At 31.3% G+C, this 18,450-nt stretch overlaps 2 protein-coding genes across 2 annotated transcripts; one reads left to right on the forward strand and one right to left on the reverse strand.

Annotated features, from left to right (window-relative positions):
- The first annotated feature begins 1,093 nt into the window (after positions 1-1,093).
- On the forward strand, positions 1,094-6,968 carry LOC114174236 (3-epi-6-deoxocathasterone 23-monooxygenase CYP90C1). The gene is made up of 9 exons (XM_028059032.1): positions 1,094-1,496; positions 3,431-3,755; positions 3,855-4,004; positions 4,231-4,512; positions 5,674-5,763; positions 5,882-5,960; positions 6,046-6,152; positions 6,251-6,378; positions 6,477-6,968. Exons 1-9 carry the CDS (start codon positions 1,285-1,287, stop codon positions 6,565-6,567), a joined length of 1,464 nt encoding a protein of 487 aa, XP_027914833.1. The 5' UTR covers positions 1,094-1,284; the 3' UTR covers positions 6,568-6,968.
- Positions 6,969-10,326: 3,358 nt separating this feature from the next.
- Positions 10,327-12,173, reverse strand: LOC114172502 (ribosomal RNA small subunit methyltransferase, mitochondrial). The gene is made up of 2 exons (XM_028056957.1): positions 11,688-12,173; positions 10,327-11,573 (listed from the first exon to the last, which is right to left on the reverse strand). Exons 1-2 carry the CDS (start codon positions 12,054-12,056, stop codon positions 10,890-10,892), a joined length of 1,053 nt encoding a protein of 350 aa, XP_027912758.1. The 5' UTR covers positions 12,057-12,173; the 3' UTR covers positions 10,327-10,889.
- Positions 12,174-18,450: the final 6,277 nt, after the last annotated feature.

Raw genomic sequence — 18,450 nt, forward strand, 5'->3', positions numbered from 1 at the left:
AACTATTCATAAGTATTGTACATGTGGGTTTCATATTTCATTTAATGTTCATCGCCATTAATGTAATTTTATTTTATTCAAAAGACAAAACTATTCATAATTATTGTACATGCGAGTTTCATATTTAATTTAATGTTCATAGATAAAAGTTAAAATATAATTAAATAATAAAATAACTATATTTTAATATTTTAAAAATTAAATATAATTAAACATAAAGAAGTTTGAATTACCATAACAACCAGCAAAAAAAATAAAAAAATAGTGTTAAACATTTAAAAGATTTATAAAAAAAATAAAGTATTAATTTTTTTGTAAAACTTAAAGACATACCTTTTAAAGGTTTACCGTCTTCATATTTGAAACTTTCACCTTGAGAGACTCTTGAAGTGCCACCAGAGATATTTTTTTTCTTTTTAGTAGAGACTTAAAATTTTCAAAGTCATTCTTTTGTATGTTATTGTTTACAAATTTAAAAGGGTATTTTTGTCTTTATAAAATTTGTTATATGCATTTATAATATCTTAATTAATGTATTTAATTATTTCAACTTTCAATGTAAAATTGAAGAAACCAATGCAAATTAATTTTAGCATTCTCCATAAAATAAAATTGCATTAATAGTTATTAGGTCATATTTTATTTAATATCACACTTAATTATATAATTTTGTAAGATTCAATATATATTAATTTTTTTTAATCAGTGTTATTAGAATATCGATTAACAAGACTGATCAAATAAAATTGTATTAATGATCATTAGTTCATATCTCGATTAATATCACAATTTATTATAATTTTTTGTAAAATTCAATCTCCATTAACTATCCTTAATTATTGCCTTATCACATCGGTTAACAGGACAAAAATAAATAAATTGTTTTAAGTATTGAACAATAATTAATGTTTTCATGAAAGAAACAATAATTAGGAAGTGAGTGATGAGAGGAGAGAGAGAGAGAGAGAGAGAGAGAGAAGTAATGGCATGAGAGTAATATCCGTCTGAATTGAGGGAAGACAGAATAAACCAGCGTGGTGCATTAGGTGAACCCAGTATGGCCATCTCAATAAATGATTGTTTTTGAGCCCTAAATTTTCACTTTTCACTATCCTTCTCTCTTTCTTTTCTTCTCTTCTCTTCCCTTCTCAATCTCTCTCTCTCTCTTCACAAAACAAGTTTCTCCTTGACTCTAACATTTTTACCTTTCTTTCTCCCTCTTTTTCACCAACTGCAATAAAACATCTCTAGCTGAATCAGTGGTGAAGGGTGGTTTTTGGGATCATGGAATGGATGATAGAGGTGTGTGTTGTGATTGGCATGTTGTTGATGAGTTGGTGGATTCTACTATATGGCAAGAATGATGAGAAGACGGTGGGAAAAGGCAAAGTCCCAAAAGGAAACTCTGGTTGGCCTTTACTCGGAGAGACCCTTGATTTCATAGCTTCTGGTTACTCTTCAACCCCTCTCACCTTCTTCGAAAAACGCAAGTCTTTGTAAGCTTCTATCTCCACCTTTTCATTTTTTCCATTTCCATCCTTTTCATTCTCCACGACACCACTGACATGCATGTCTATCTAATATGCTCTCAAAATTCCAATGCTTTTTTCTTCTTCCGTGCATGTCTATCTAACATGCATCCTCATTCATTTCTCAATTTTCGAAACTCAATGTTCTTTCCGATGTTTGTTATTCTGTACACACACACACACACCCACACCAAGTAACCAAGAAAATTAATCATGGTATCCACCGGAACCATATCATCTTCCTCTCTAGTAGTCTATTCCTTGTGAAGGCCCAATTTTTTAAGATGTCTAAGGTCCTTTACGATGTTCGCATGTGTTTGTTTGTGACAATTTTGTCCTCCTGGCCCACATGTTAGTTAAGAACTATTATAGTTCAAGTTGATGTTCGCTGATGGAGTATTCTTTGCCTTAATTAACATTTTCGATTTAAGTTGATTCACACAATTTTCTCCCCTAATCCATATGGATATACAGCGACCATAAAATGTTTACTTTTTTGGCCTTTTGTTTTAAAAGATATCAAATAATTTCTTACTATTTTCTCTCAATTTCTCATTCGATATTCGAATCTATTTGGTTTTGAGAATATTTTCAAAATATCTGCTTTAAAAAAATATAAATAAGTGCGAGATTTTGGGGAGGTGTTTTTCTCATTTTAAAAAACAAATATACTCCCAAAAATTAGCGTTTTTTTAGGAGGGCAAATGATCTTTCTCTTTTTTACGATTTTTATTCCTCATTTTTCAGTTTCTTTTTAAATTGAACAACCTTTTTGTTACAGAAAATAAATACTTTCATCTTAATAATATAATAGATAAATGTCAAGTGTTAAATTATTATTTTTTAAATAATATAAAAATATTTAGTCATATTAAGGCTTTTGATAATTTTTTTTTTTGTCTTAGTAAATTCGGTTATCAAAACATCCATTTATGTATGAATATATAGTTAAGTTTTGAGCAACTGTATCTCCTTTTTAAATTTGATTTAGTTTGCAGTTTTGAGTTTTAAAAAGATAACTTGTGATGTTTTTCATTGGCACCCTGTTGTAAATGAACAAACTAGCGATACCTGGACTAAGCTTTGAGTTTTTACTGATAAATGTATCTATATTTAGCTTTGTTCGTTACGACCCAGAGGCGAAGGAATAAGAGAGGATGGAAAACAGTGTATATTGAGACCACTATTTTCTTTGGAAAAATCACGAAACTAATTAAGGAACGAAATAGGATTTGGTTTCCTTTAAAATCAGAAAATGTGTCAGTAAAAAAGATAATATCTTTGTCGTGTTTGTATATTTTCTCTAGTATAACAAGTTTCCAGGAAGAGAAAAACACACTGCGTTCAAATTTTGACACGTTTTTTAGTCATTTTGTGTGTGTCTTTCTCGTACTATAGAAATTATCGCTAATAATGGAGAGGATACACACACACTGATGTTTTTTTATGTAAATTTAACTGCTTCAAGTCACTGGAGAAAGTTTGACTTTTAGAAGAAGGAAATTGAAGATAGTGCTCCATGTTTATGCTACCTTGTAAAAATTCAACTGGATTAGTGTTATCAATGCACCCCCGTGATCTAATAATAAATGTGCACCATATTGTGGTCCTGCTTGCCCTCACATAGTCTCGTTCTTAAGAGAGAAGGGCACACATTTTGGAAGAAGAAAAGAGCAGAAAAAGCCTGTTTCTGCAGTAACTACAATAGCTATATAGTAGATTGCCTCTTGAACCGTGTGGAAGGGAATGTGATATATTTTGATCCTTGCCTCCCACTGTATCTATGAGCACCAACTATACATACACATTCTTAGCCTTCCCTTAATAAATACTGCTATAAAACTCAGAAAAAAAGCAACAAGGTGTTTGTGTTATATGCTCAATTTCTATTGTGTGTGTAGGTACGGGAATGTGTTCAAGACATGCATTTTGGGGAGCAATGTCATAATATCGACTGACCCGGACGTGAACAAGGTGGTTCTGCAGAACCACCAAGCCAACTTCGTCCCTGCTTATCCAAAATCAATTAGAGAATTGATGGGAGAACAATCCATACTCAAAATGAACGGGACCATGCATAAGAAAGTGCACACACTCATTGCAGGGTTCCTCCGATCCCCACAACTAAAAGCTCGAATCACCAGAGACATTGAACACACTGTCAAACAATGCTTGGCATCTTGGACTTCCCACCAACCAATATACGTTCAAGATCAAGTCAAAAAGGTTTCTTCTTTTTCATTATTTGCTCTAGCTCTTCTTTCTCTCCCTAACCCCTTAACACTTTCTCTAACCTGAACCTTTTCTTTTGTGCGTGTATGCCAGATTACATTTCCTGTTTTGGTCAAAGTTCTGATGAGCGTTGGTCCTGGTGAAGAATTGGACTTCCTGTATAGAGAGTTTGCAGAATTCATCAAAGGCTTGATTTGCTTACCCCTCAAATTTCCCGGAACAAGACTATATAAATCCTTGAAGGTCCCATAAACTTTGCCTAACTATATTATTTCTGTTATTGTTCTATGTTTATAGAATAAATAATATATATACATGACGGCTCAAAAGCTTTTTATACCGCGTTTTTAAACTATCATAACGTTGTAATATTTAAAGGAAATACGTCTTATCTGTAATGTATATAATAAAAAAATTATAATAAAGTTATAGTTTTGTTATTATGTAGTCATGTGTGTGAACTGTGCAGTCGAAAGATAGGATGGTGAAGATGGTGAGGAAGATAGTAGAGGAGAGGAAGAAGGTAATGATAGATAATGATGCAGATGACGAAGGTGATGCAGTGAATGATGTATTGGACGCACTGTTACGAGATAAGGGTGATTCCAGCTCAAGTGCACGCTTGAGTCCAGAAATGATTAGTCAAAACATCATAGAGATGATGATACCGGGGGAAGAAACGCTTCCTACAGCTATGACCATGGCCCTCAAGTTCCTCAGTGACTCTCCTCTCGCTCTATCTAAACTTCAGGTTCGTTCAAAATCAATAACATGCTACGTAAATAAAATTTTACTATGATGTTGTAGTAAGACAAAGCTGCGGTACTATGATAAAATGAATAAAACGGAAACAGTTGGTAGTTGCGACTGAAGATTGGTGTGGACCAGGATTTTCTTACCAACTGGTTAAACCAAAAAATAAATTCCACAAAGGTAAAAAAATTTGTTAAATTTCATCCAGATAGTATGTTACATTGAGTTTTTTTTTTTTTTTTTTTGGTTTTGTGAGGGTTGGAGAGAAAATAGCGTTATGCCCTAGAACGGTTTTTGACTTGTCTAAGGAGTCGCTTTCCGAATCAGCACTCTAAAAACTCACACGAGGGAGTGTGGGCCTCACGTCGTGTGTGAGAGTGGTTCCTGGCCGTACGATGTGTTGTTGATGTGATTTTAACTCAACGGCTGAAAAAATAGGTCCACGAATTGAATTTCTGCCGCCAAAGGACCCATCTACTTCTGTCACATTAACACAGAAACTGCTGCTGCTGCAGCAGCTTTTCTTAACGAAAAAACTTAAAAGTGATTGATACATTGTACTTAGTTTCTTAAATGAAATATGAAATATAGTTTCTAAAGTAATTATTCTGAAGTCAACAATCATATCATGCATTCAATGATGCTATACAAAATTTACACTGTTCATCCATTTTAATTAAATTCATTAATACGTATTCTCTCTTGACTTTTATGACGACATGTGTGATCCCTGTTGAGTACTCATGCCCCAGCGTTGGCAAATGCCACATAAACTATAGTACTTGTACTTCATTCATTTTTTTTATCTTTCTTTTTGTCAACTTATATTTCCCTTAAGTTTTTATACCTTTCTTTGTGAGTTCATAAGCCGGTATTTTTTGAATTTGGATTTTGTACTGAATTTATTTTATTGTTTTTATGTTGTATATTTAAAATATATTGATGGATATTGATTTTGATATTTTAAAATATATTAAATTTATTTTTAAAGTGTTAATATTAATGTGCAGCAGAAAACAATAATATAAAAGTTAAGTAGAAAATTTGAACTCGAAATTAAAATATTTTCATATTTCACGAGGTTTCAACAGTGAATTCTGAAGTTATTGGCTAATGTTCGAAAGGAAGTTTTATATTTTGGTTAAGCTGATTTTAACAGGAGGAGAACATGGAACTGAAGAGGCTAAAGACTAATTGCTCAGAAGATTATGCATGGACTGATTACATGTCACTGCCATTTACTCAGAATGTGAGTCTCTAACGTTTAGCTACCACATGCAAAAATCAGATGATAATAACACATAATAATTTTTCCTAGTATATGACATTTTCGTTCATTGTTTTGTCTTTCATTTCCTTTCTTAAAGGTTATCAGTGAAACTCTCAGAATGGCCAATATCGTCAATGGCATTTGGAGGAAATCGGTCAATGACATAGAAATTAAAGGTGGGTTATTTACAAGAGGAAAATAGTATTGTATATAGAGAAATTAAATTCTAATGCATGCAGTTTCGTCATTCTGCATATCCAGGGTACCTGATTCCGAAGCACTGGTGTGTCATGGCATCTCTTACCTCGGTTCACATGGACGAGAAGAACTATGAAAACCCTTTTAAATTCGATCCATGCAGATGGGAGGTGAACTTCTAAGTTCTAAAGCCATATCTCACCATGTTTATTAAGGAATATTTAGTTCATAATTACATCACTTTTTCTAATGCTCAATTTGGTTGCAGAAAATTGGAGCTGTGGCTGGTTGCAACAGCTTTGCCCCATTTGGCGGTGGAAATAGACTATGTCCTGGATTAGAACTCTCGAGGCTCGAACTCTCTATTTTCCTTCACCATCTTGTTACTACTTACAGGTCAGAAAAATATGACATATGTATAAATTGTTTAATTGATAATCGATTATTTTAGTGAGTTATTGATGAGTAAATTATTGGTTTAAATTACCATGCAGGTGGGTGGCTGAGAGGGATGAAATCATATACTTTCCAACTGTGAAGATGAAGAAGAAGCTCCCAATTAGCGTGCAAGCCATTAGCACTTGATCAAGAAAATGGAGAGAGACGTATAACTAGTTTACTGTGCTTGGTTATGTTAACCTATAGGGTAAAATATTGAGATTAAAGTGCTGTATCCATCACAGAAGGAGTAGAATGAATAAAATTAAGTGGCTTTCAAATAATACTTATCTTAAATGAGACTCAAATACTGTTTCCCAGAATGATAGATATGTAATTAACATAAACGAAAGTGAAGAGAAGAGACGAAGATGGTGGGCTTGAAGAAAATGGGATAATGCATTATTGTGTTAGCTGTTAGCTGTTAGCTGTTAGCTGTTATGTCACATCTGTTATGAGAGGAGAAAGGTACCTGAATTGATTTTGGAAAAGAGAAATTTATGTGAGAATGCAAGGGTTGTGTTGTGGTGGGTTTGTTCTCCATGTGGGTTTTTCGGTGCATTTGGTCCCATGCCATTGACACTACCTCGTGCTGCACCACCCCCTGTTACTATCTCATCAATTGGTGGAGTCCTAGTACAACTCTAGTACCAGCAACATCATTCTGCAATCACCATCCATCAACATCACACTATCAACATTACACTCTTCTTAACTACAATTATTGCACACATAATTAGGTTTAGACTTTACATTTTATCACGTCATGCATGCCAAATTAAGTTATAGTTCGCAGCCGTGAAAGGAATGTACGAGTCAACTCTTGCACAAGTGTGGAGGTGGGGTTCAAGGAGTTTACAGAAACCCACCTGAACATTTATTAATTCACTTGCCAAAATTTTTCATTGCTGATTCAATATGGTAGTATAGTGGCATCCATGCCACTTGCACTTCCTCCTCATTCCAATGGTTTTCACAAAATCCCGTTGTACCAATCAACCTTTTTTATTCTCATCATTGTTCCTGAATACTAAACTTAACGCTATATATAGTAAACCAAATTTAACAAAAGTTAGAGAATTCGAGTATAATCAGAAATCACAGAAATCAAAATATTTAAGAAGAAGTAAAGATTATAATTTCTGAAATACTGACATTATTTTAAAACTTAATGTTATTGTATCACCGTACCGACAATACTACTGATAAGTATCACTATTTAGATATTAAGCAGAATAAATTAACATATATACATAGTATTTGAAACTCCCAAAGTGGCTAAAAATAAAATATTTATTTACAAGTGATGTTCAAAACGAAATATTTACAAGAAAGAGAGTATATGAAAATCATATATATATATATATATATATATATATATATATTTTGGTGTAATTAATATCATCTGTTGATCTATAACATATAATCATAATATGTGGACAAATCACAGACAAAAAACAAAATAAGATAAGCTAATGTAATTATAACAATCAAAATCTATCATATTTTAATATAATTCATTCTATTAAAAAAATCCTCAAATATCAAATCTTTTCGTTAATGTCTACAAAACATTTTTCACATTGGACCAATACATATTCTTGACATTGGACTCTTCTTACGAAAGACACATATATCTAATTAGTAGATTGAGAAATTGTGCACATGTATTTTGAACACGATTATATTTTTGGCAATCCTACTAGGGTACCACTCACCCAAATCGGGACCTTTATCCTTAACACCATGATCAGGTGAATTAACTGTAACTCGTTATAATGTTACTCTTTCATACCAATTTTGTTATAAGAATTTCTATCAATTCTCACACCTAGATATCTTTTCTTTATAAGAGTATAGGATACTAAAAATCATAATAATCTCTTTAAAGAATCAACATTCATTACATCTAACTCAAGATCAGTATAATATTTTCTCCTTAAAAATTACTACACTGTCAACATTCATACAACCAAACATAGCATATCAAACTCATCAATTATTATCAATAAATTAACATGCAAGCTTAATTAAAATAATTTAAAAAATAAACAAGTATATATAGGGATGTAAATGAAATCCTTACTTCACTTTATAACTTAAGTGAAATCCTTACTTCAGTCAGACCTCAACCGAAAGTGTTCTAGAACACAAAGTAATCTTACATCACTTATAACTTAAGACCAAAAGTAAAAAGTTCATGTTACCTTTTTTTATGTCTCTTACAACAAAAATTACTTATTTCTTAAGATGTCACATCTCTCACTTTACTAGTTTGTCACAAAATTGAAAAGGTGACAAATTAAGAATAATAAATTATCAAAAAGTAAAAATAAATTATATAAAGGAACACACACAAAAATATACAAAACATTTATTAAAAACAAGAATATAATTTATTTTTTCAATTTTTATATTTCTTACTAAAATATTGTTTAATGTTCCTTGAATAACGCTCAACGCTCGGGTTGTTATTAAATTCTAAATTCAACTGATAAAACATATGTCTCAAATTATATGACATCGTGCTTTTATCATTCTTCATTTCGTTATGTGCTGCTTCTTCATTTTCCATTCCTATTATTACAAAGTTTTGAAATGTTTTTCAAACAGTTTGTAATAGTTTCCATCCATGCCACCCCCTAAGAATTCTTCACACTTCATCATCCTTCATTCGTCTTTGTAAGTTGTGCAATTATTGAAGATGGAAGTAAGTGCAGAGAGACGTGGCTATGCAGGGTGCAGGTTGGGGTTCTAAAAGAAGTCATTCAGGTCACAAAAACATTTCTCCTTTTTCTTGTGGACCAGTGCAGGAAGGAAGGGACAAGCATCTATTCCATGAAGGGAGGGAGGTGATCCAGGCTACGCACGAGGAAAGATAACATCATTACATTTATTAGATTTTATGGGTTGCAGGAAGAAATGTCTACGCTGTCAATAGATTATACTGGGTCCGATAGACTGACCTAAAATGTCTACCAAATCTTATGTCAAACAAAAAAAGGTAACCTAAATTGGAAAAACAATTTTATCTCATGAACTATATGAGTTTAGGTTGATCCAAACCCTACTTGTAGGCTTATGGATTAATTTGTTTAATAAATTTTTAATATCAAATAAAAGTATTACAAAAAACTATTTTATTAATATATATATATATATATATTATAATTTATATGTAAAATTATTATATATGACAATAATTATTATCAACCTAAACATGACTAGACCTAAAAATTGGGATGACTATAGGTTGAGTTTATACAAATTTGTTAAGTGATTTTAGTTTTGACAATGAATTATATTTTGCACATATTCTTCTAATCTCTTTCGGACAGAGAATATGTGCATTGGTTGAATACTAGAATGAATAATACTTGATTTTTTAAATTAAGTACAGGATGAGATGAGTATATAAGTGTTCCTTGCATTCTCATCCCAACACCTATCTCCATTTAGTTATGAAACGTTTAATTTATTATGGAATCTAAAAGATTTATGATATCTTTTCTTTTTATAATTATTTAATTTTTATCTAATTTTTATTTCATATCCTTATAAAAATGTGTATCTTTTTTATATTAAATATCTAAGAATATCATATTCTAGAGTGAAAACATGCAAGAAGCCAAGGAATCTTTGGCAAAGATTTGTTGATTGTGTATTGATGTGTGTGAAGAGCCCAAAGCTTGTTTTATTAATAGATATACAAACGTTGTAATCCAGTTTTTAATACATTAAGGTACACGTTCATAAGATTACCAGATCAAACGAAAAGTGCATTTTAGATTTAAAGCTAAGATTTCGACCGAGCCCCCAGCACCATACTAATCCAAATTTTCTTCATTAGCAACAAATAAACCAAACAGAAATATCTTAACCACATTAAATCAAATATTCTTGTCAAAGAAAGAAGACAGTAAAATAGATTATAAGATGCACTCAAAAAAAGTTTATTTGGAATCAAATATTTAAACCACAAACTACCATGCTCATTTTCTATCATGATGCTAAAGCTACAACAGCATTCTTAAACACCAGAAGTTAGTTTCAACTTGTGCTCTTTCAATTGAATTCCATTTAGAAACAAGCACTGCCCTTGCTCACTTCCAAGTACTGCACTATAAGTTTAATTTGCAGCTTCTGGCCTTCGCCAATGCACCCATGAGGATACATCTTTCGAATACATTTATATTGAGGAGTATCACCTGAAGGCATATAAAGAGCTGATTTCGGTCCTTCAATGTTATGATGCTGCTTTATTGTAAAACCAATCTTGACCAATCAAACCAGATTTAATGGTTAGAGTTAACGCTTCTACCTTCTCATATTCTTTCTGGCTCCCTCGTGCCTGATTTTTCTCTCAAAAATATTATCAAATGAAGAAGGCTTGCATTCTAGTAAAAAAAAAAAGAAACAATGATAATGTTATACACAGTCGTTGATAAACATAACGCCAGGGTGCACTACTATTCATCGGCATCATCAAACCTATCTTCCCTCTTCAGATGACCATGGTTTGAAAAATAAATGCCAGCTTGATTGAACAAAGAGAGCAAATGCAGAAGCTCCTCGATAGAAAGTTTTGCAGGCCTTTTATCTTCAAACTCTCCGGTTCTAAGCACCCCAATAATCTTTTCCTTGAACGAGGTAAAGCCTACTTCATCTTCAGCATCATCACCCTTGTGGGAAGAAGCTTTATCGTTTTCATTAGAGATTTTGAGCAACTCAAAGACTTTCCTTTTATTCTTAAAAGTTGCCCCCAGTGTCTTGTAACGGTTATTAAAACAGTTCGATGTGAAAGCCCTCCACTCACGGAGATCCACATTGGGAACCTGAGGCTTAGGGCGGATTATGACCACAGAAGAGTCAACTTTGGGGGAAGGGAGAAAGTCCCTCTTGCTTACATTCATCACAAGCTCCACATCAGCCAGAAGCTTCACATTCACCGACAGCCGGCTAAACTCAGAGTCACCAGGATTTGCCACCAACCTTTGAGCGAACTCTTTCTGAAGAAGAAGCGTGGCACTCCGAAACGGCGTCGCCCCATACACCAGTTTCATCACGAGAGGGGAAGATATCTGATAAGGAATGTTGGCCACAACAAGGTCAAACCGCGGAAACAGGGCTTTCACTGCATCTTTTTTTATAACCTGCAAAACCAAAACCCACGTGTGACGCTTTCTTCCTTAAGTTTCTACTTTTGGCTCAGGCATTTCATCAAACAGGTGAGGTGTGAGGTATGGTATGAGTAAGTCAACAATTACCCTGAGCTTATCATTGAGACCTTGTCGAAGAGCGCGCTTCACGAGAACCTGGACCATGCGGTGGTCAATTTCGAATGCTACTACCTTGTGAGCAGCTTCAAGAAGCTTGATGGTGAGGTTGCCGGTGCCAGGTCCGATTTCGAGGACAGTGTCGGTTGGATTTATGGCGGATTTGCGAACGATGGTATCAAGAATTCTAGGGTTGATGAGAATGTGTTGACCTTTGCTCTTGTGAAAATGTAAACGCCCTTCGCCATCACCATCTCCATCTCCATCTCCATGCACTTGCCGCACTGCTCGTAACCTCCTAGAAATGAACCTAGCTACGGGTACCACCCTCGTCAACATGCTTCGTTCATTCCCAAACATCGACGTAGAATACAAACCTACTTTGCTCCTTTCTTACATTGGCCCATCAAAACCCAAATCTTGCAGTTTCTGCCTGCAACTCCATAAATTCCCCGCTGCATTTCATATAATAAAATTCTTTTTTTTTTTTCGCCTTTCTGAATTGTATAGTGTAGAATTAATTTTCAGAAGTAAAAAATGATTTTAATATGTGTAATTCAGAAACTAAAAATATTTTAAAATGGTAAAATTCCACACTTTTTTTTTCTTAAAAAAATTGAATTATATAATTTGAAAGCTAAATTTAACATTTTGATTGTCTAATATGTAAATTAAATGACTTTCAAATTGTGCAATTCAATAATTTTTTTCTTAACCCTTTTCTATTTTTGGAAGTCATTTCTTACTCTCAAAAAGTCATGAGTGTTTTTTGGATTGTACAAATTATGAGTAAAATGACTTTTTGGATTACACACACAATCTCAAAAGAAAAAAAGGTGGATGTTTTTATATGAGGTGCAACTAGGAATCTAGGAGGCGCAGAAAAGAATTGTCCTAAAATCAATGGATCCAAAGCCCAAGTATATTTCCTTGTCTTTGGATTTAGGGTAGACGACTTCTTCCTTGTATTTCTTCCTATGTTCTCGTATAAAAAAATTTCAGACTGTTTTCTTTAGATCGTAAAATCTGAAAGTTAAAAATGACTTTTCAATCTAGAAACTAAAAATTCAGTAATTTTTGAACATTCTTCAACTTTTAGAAGTTATTTTTCACTAATTGTATAATTTAAAAATTATTTTTAATCCTCAAATGGTGTAATAAAAAAACCAAAAACAACTTTGAAATTCCAGAATCCAAAAAAGAAAGTATTTTTATTTGGTGTTTTAAATATGACTCTTATACTTTTAAACCTTATTTAATTTAATAAAATAAAATTGTAGGTCAAACTGAAATGTGGGACCTGATTTGATAGTAATTATGATTTCCCAGTCCTTTCTATGGTCAAAGGGCCATTCATGAAAAGCTTGGAAATGTGATTTCTGAATGTTTACCATACATCATTGCGTACGCGTATTGTGGGACATGGAACAACATTGGAGTCATCTTCTTGTCTTTGGCATCATACCAAGCTTTCTGCTTCTCTATTTATACGAATGATTGAAACAAACTCTGGCTAATGTGCTGTTCTGCTATCAAAAATGAAGAAACTAAACCAAGCATCATTGTTTCAAGCTCTCAGTCCCTTTTATGAATGGGTACTTCATTTTGGCATTTTGAGTCCAAAATGATTGGGTCTTACTTTGGTTCGGCTGAGAAAAACATTTGTATCGTCTCATACTTGTGTAATCCTTTTCTATGACACACAATAACAACGTGATTTTGGTGTTCTCTGTTTCACAGCTCGGTGGACTGCCAAAATGATGTGATTCAAAATTTTTATGTAATTTTTTTTAAGGAAAATGATATTTTAACCCACTTTTTTTGACCCACTTTTAACCCACCACTTCAATCACCATTAGATCATCTTTTTTTTTTATTCTTTTTGGTGATGTGATGTATGATCTAATGGTGATTGAAGTGGTGGGTTAAAAGTGGGTCAAAAAAAATAGGTTAAAGTATCATTGTCTTTTTTTAATTATGATTTTCTATATCATTGATGATAAGCTTTTCTTTTTATTGTTTCTAAGGGTAAAGTATCTTGGAATTTCTATGTTGGCCGGTAATAAAATCAGTTTACAAGAGTATAAATGAGTAAACTTTTATTACAATTGAATTAGACTTAAAATTTATATTTCACTTTTAACTAATCATGTTTTGTTGGATGTCTTCTTCATGTTACTTTCCCTTCTTTCCTCTTTCCTCAGTATGTTAAAAGCCAAGTAACAAGTTACTAATACTAGTGCATTTAGAATTAAGTTTAAAACTTATTTGTGTTAAAACATGTTTTTTAATTCACATAAGCATGGTTAAACCAAGAAAGGGAGATGTTAGATAGAGAAAATAAAATACAAAAATTATAGTAATTAGTGAAAGAACACAACCAATATATATATATATATATATATATATATATATATATATATATATATATATTATTTTAGGAGTGAAGGGAATTTGGGACGGCTAAAAAAATAAATAAGACTTGAGAAAATAGAAAGAAAACATATTAAATGTAGCGTAATTACTAAAGATCATTCGCATTGCAAATTATTTTACAAGCTTTTTAATATTTTACAAGCAAGGTATTAAATTAAAAAGTAAATATAATTAACGTTTTGAAAACTCTAAAGTCATCAAACATTTTCTTTATCTAGTAAATCCAAGGATTGATAAAAGTTTGGTAAACTTAGAATTATTTTGTGTTGATAATTTAGTCATGGTACGTTTATTAATACGTACGATTTCTTACTTTACCCTTGAAAGCAAATAAGTTGTTTTAAAAGACATCATTTTTATTTCGTTTTATTTGGTTACAAAGAACAAAAAATAAGAATGAAAACAAAAGATCAATCCCTCTATAAAACATTTTTTCTTTACCAGTTAGCTTCCCTATAATAGCTCAAAAGACTTGAAAATAAAATTATTATTTAAAATTTAATTAGAATACACAATTAGCTTCCTTTTTTATTAACTTTGAAAACGTATTTAGTTTATCTTCTCTCTTACTTTGATTTACTTCCTCGCGCAATGAACTCGTAAGCCTATGTAAGCAGTGTATAATGAACTAAATGTTAAATTAATGTTGAAGTTTAATTGAATGAATTTGTGGAACCTTTTCACGTTTTTAATCGTAATTGGCAAGCAAAACAGCATAAGAAGGAGGGGATGTCTCACTTTATATGACTCAAATAGTGGTCACTACCTCATCTATTCTTTTTGTTTTATTCCATCACAAGATATATTTGGTGGTAACAACTTTGCCTACTCTCAAAATGTGACCATTTTATTCCGCATAATAATAATAACTTAGTAAATACATGTCAAAATCAGATAAAATTACTGAATTTTACCAAATATAATAAAATCTATAGAACCATATTTCGTATTCGAAAATCTGGCCACGACACAAATTAAATAATAAAATAAAATTTCTAAAATTTAGGATGCGGTAGAGGTTGAATCTATTAACATATTCATAACATTCACAAAGATAAACTGGTTTCTTACAAGATAATGAAAGATATTCACTTATAAATTTAAATTACATCCATAGACGTTAATGAGGAGCTACTTTAAGGTTAAAATTTAAAATATTTTAAAAAGGAAATTAAAAAACTATATAATAATTTTAGTTTAATACTCCCTTCATTTTTTTAATTATCTCTTTCTTGAAATATAAATAATTTAGTTTGAGACATGATTTGTAAGCTAGTTAGTTATTTTTTAAACTACATTTCCCTTGTTTACGCTGGAAACACTTTAGTAATTCTTTTCTACGATAAATGAAAAGTTAATTAAAGCAAACACTACCACGGATCACTAATTATTGTCTTATTGAAACTTTAAATTGGTGTTATCATTAAAAGTATATGGCTTACATAATTATGTCGAGAGATAATCTTTCTCTATGAAAGTATTAAAACATGAATATAAGAAATCTGAAAATATTCACCTAGGATAAGCAAGAGATGAAAGTGTATACGGATCCCAGACAATTTAAAATGTTGTTACTTTATGCTTTTAAAGAGCATCTTAATATGACCATTGAATATTTCACAGGAGTAAAGTGGGTGGAGCGAGATTTATGGACGAATAACACAAAAGCATGGTTTATTTTATAGCATCAACAAAAGAACATGTTTTTTTTTTATTCGTTGTCATTCACAATTCACATAAATGCTGATAAAAAAACACAATTTATATAAATGACTACTATTTATATACTAGTATGACTCATTGAGTCAATTAATTACGGTATATTGTTATTGTTATGGGATTGTGGTGTGAGAATATTTCAAAGTCCAAGATATAGGCTATGAAGTGGGTGAACTAAAAGTTCCAATCTCAATCCGCTTTTTTCGGCGTTAAACGTTGTCTATGAACACAAGCAAATATAAAAATCATACAAACATAAAAAGATAATACTTTAAATGATCCACTTTTAATCCACTGTTAGATCATCATATCACATCACTAAAAAGAATAAAAATAGACGATTTAATGATGATTGGAGAACTAATTGTATCAATTTTCTCTTATTATGTGAAATGATATCTTTTAAGTGGTATTAAAATATAAAAAATAGAAAAAATGAGAAGTCACTTAAATAATGCTATTTCATTAGAAAAATGAGACTATGACTCTCATTTTTTTACTCTCATCCTTTATTATTTGTTGTGACTTAGTGTGGACCATTTATTAATGTACTACTGTCTTTTTCTTTAGAATAATCAACGATTCACACTAAAACATCTCAAAAAATAAAAAATGTAAGTCAAAAAATGAAAATCATAATATTATTTTTCATCTCATTATAAGATAAAACTATCAAAAATCTCGGAGATCGTAAACGAGAGAGTGTGAAGCAGAATTATGGGAGGGTTGAGAACAAAACATGGCCACGTGGGTGCTTCAGCTACAGAGACATATATCATGAACAACCAACCATATTTATAAACCACATTTACTCAATTTTAAACCTGTCACTTTGGGTTCTTTGCAGCGCCTGAAACCTAATTTAAGGAGCACATGCATGGTAGAATAATTTTTCTGGTTTAACTGATAGGTTAAAACTAAGTATTTTAAGGAATCATATACACACACAAAGCAAGTGCACAAAGTACACTTTTGCTTTCTCTATCTTTATACTGTTTTTGCAACAAAAGAAAAGGTGAATATTCTGTCAACGAATAACGAACTTTAATTCTTTATCTGCAACCAAGATATTCACCGAAGCCAAGTGAGAGAATAACTCAACACCATCCCTGTTTGGCTTTGATTAGAATGAGAACATAAATCATTTTCTATTTTATTTATAATCAAATGTTGCACCCAATTTTTTCTTTTTATGATTTTCTTTAGTGATCTCGGACGATTTTGGATTTGGCATTATGTTATGAATTTTTCATGGTTAGTTATATTAACATTAGTTTTTATCAGCTACAGATTTAAACTCACAATTTAACACTTTCTCCCTTCCATTTTATGACCCAGTGAATCTTACATCTATTAAATATAAATAAACGTAAATTAATTTGTACAAGTGCTAGTAACTTATTTTTAAAACTGATTTTAAAACCTGTAAAAAATTTATTTTCAAACAATCGAAAAAGGTATAGCACAAGTGTGAATGAATATATGAGTGCTAAAACTTGTTTAATACCATAAAGTTGATTTTCTGTTGAATCAACTTGTATGCTTTCTCATATTTTATTAATAGAGACGCATATGATGTTTCTGACTCACTGCACAAACTCAGAACTTTGTAGTCAAATTTTGACTTCACACTTCTTTATTCACTTAGAACTACCACTTAGTAAAAATATATTAAGAAAGGAATTTTTATGCCTTTTTTTATATAGCTTAATTTTCCCTTTTGGCCATACGACCCCAATTTCACGTATAAAAAATGGACTAGTTTATTTCCTTAGTACATGCCATTTGCTTTTTGTTACGGTTGGTTTTGGTGAACTTGATGGACGGAATTATTTAATATATATGGTTGAACCTCTTTTACATTAAGTAGTGAACTAATTATCACTAGAAATTGAAAAGTCTTTGATTTGTTTTTTATACGAGTGTATTGTAGTGTGTGTCGGACAAATTACATAATACAAAAACATCTTTATACAAAATTATTTATCAAGTTTAATTAGTAAATTATTTTTATATTTAAGTTAATGATTTATATGTCCTTGTATTTTTTTTATTCAATTAAATATCTATTGCTATTAAATTAGATTAACGTAGTTTTTTCTATGTACGTAGGTGACCATCTTTCTGTCTAAATTCTCTTATCCTTTTTAACCCTTTTTATCTGACGACACCCACCACCTCTATGCATTCCGACAACATCCACCACGGTCACCATTGTGCAGATTTTCACCATTCCCTCTTCTTCCATCACTAACATTGTTTATCAATTCACTCTACAAAAATTTTAAATAACGTAGTGAATCGGATTCAATTTATAAACTAAAATTTATTGTTAATTAAAACAGTTTTTAAATTAATTATTATAGTGAATTTATTTCTAAATTGGTTACTAATATTAGTTATCAATATTTTGACTATCAAAAAATTTTACATAATGACCAAATTAGAGATCAATTTAAAAATTATTTTAGTTACTAATAAATTTTAGTTTATAAATTATTATCAAAATTGATTATTATAGTGACTAATTATTTTCTGTCAATAAAATAATCATAATTTAGAATAATAAGTAAAAATATGGATATATTGAAAGTGGATT

This window comes from Vigna unguiculata, chromosome 2 (genome assembly GCF_004118075.2).
Source record: "Vigna unguiculata cultivar IT97K-499-35 chromosome 2, ASM411807v1, whole genome shotgun sequence".
Classification (NCBI taxonomy): domain Eukaryota; kingdom Viridiplantae; phylum Streptophyta; class Magnoliopsida; order Fabales; family Fabaceae; genus Vigna; species Vigna unguiculata.

Coding starts and splice junctions, on each gene's coding strand:
- LOC114174236 (XM_028059032.1), top strand. CDS start 1,285: ATGGAATGGATGATAGAGGTGTGTGTTGTGATTGGCATGTTGTTGATG. Junction 5,764..5,881: donor CACTGCCATTTACTCAGAAT/GTGAGTCTCTAA, acceptor CCTTTCTTAAAG/GTTATCAGTGAAACTCTCAG. Junction 5,961..6,045: donor CAATGACATAGAAATTAAAG/GTGGGTTATTTA, acceptor CTGCATATCCAG/GGTACCTGATTCCGAAGCAC.
- LOC114172502 (XM_028056957.1), bottom strand. CDS start 12,056: ATGTTTGGGAATGAACGAAGCATGTTGACGAGGGTGGTACCCGTAGCT. Junction 11,574..11,687: donor GTCTCAATGATAAGCTCAGG/GTAATTGTTGAC, acceptor TTGGTTTTGCAG/GTTATAAAAAAAGATGCAGT.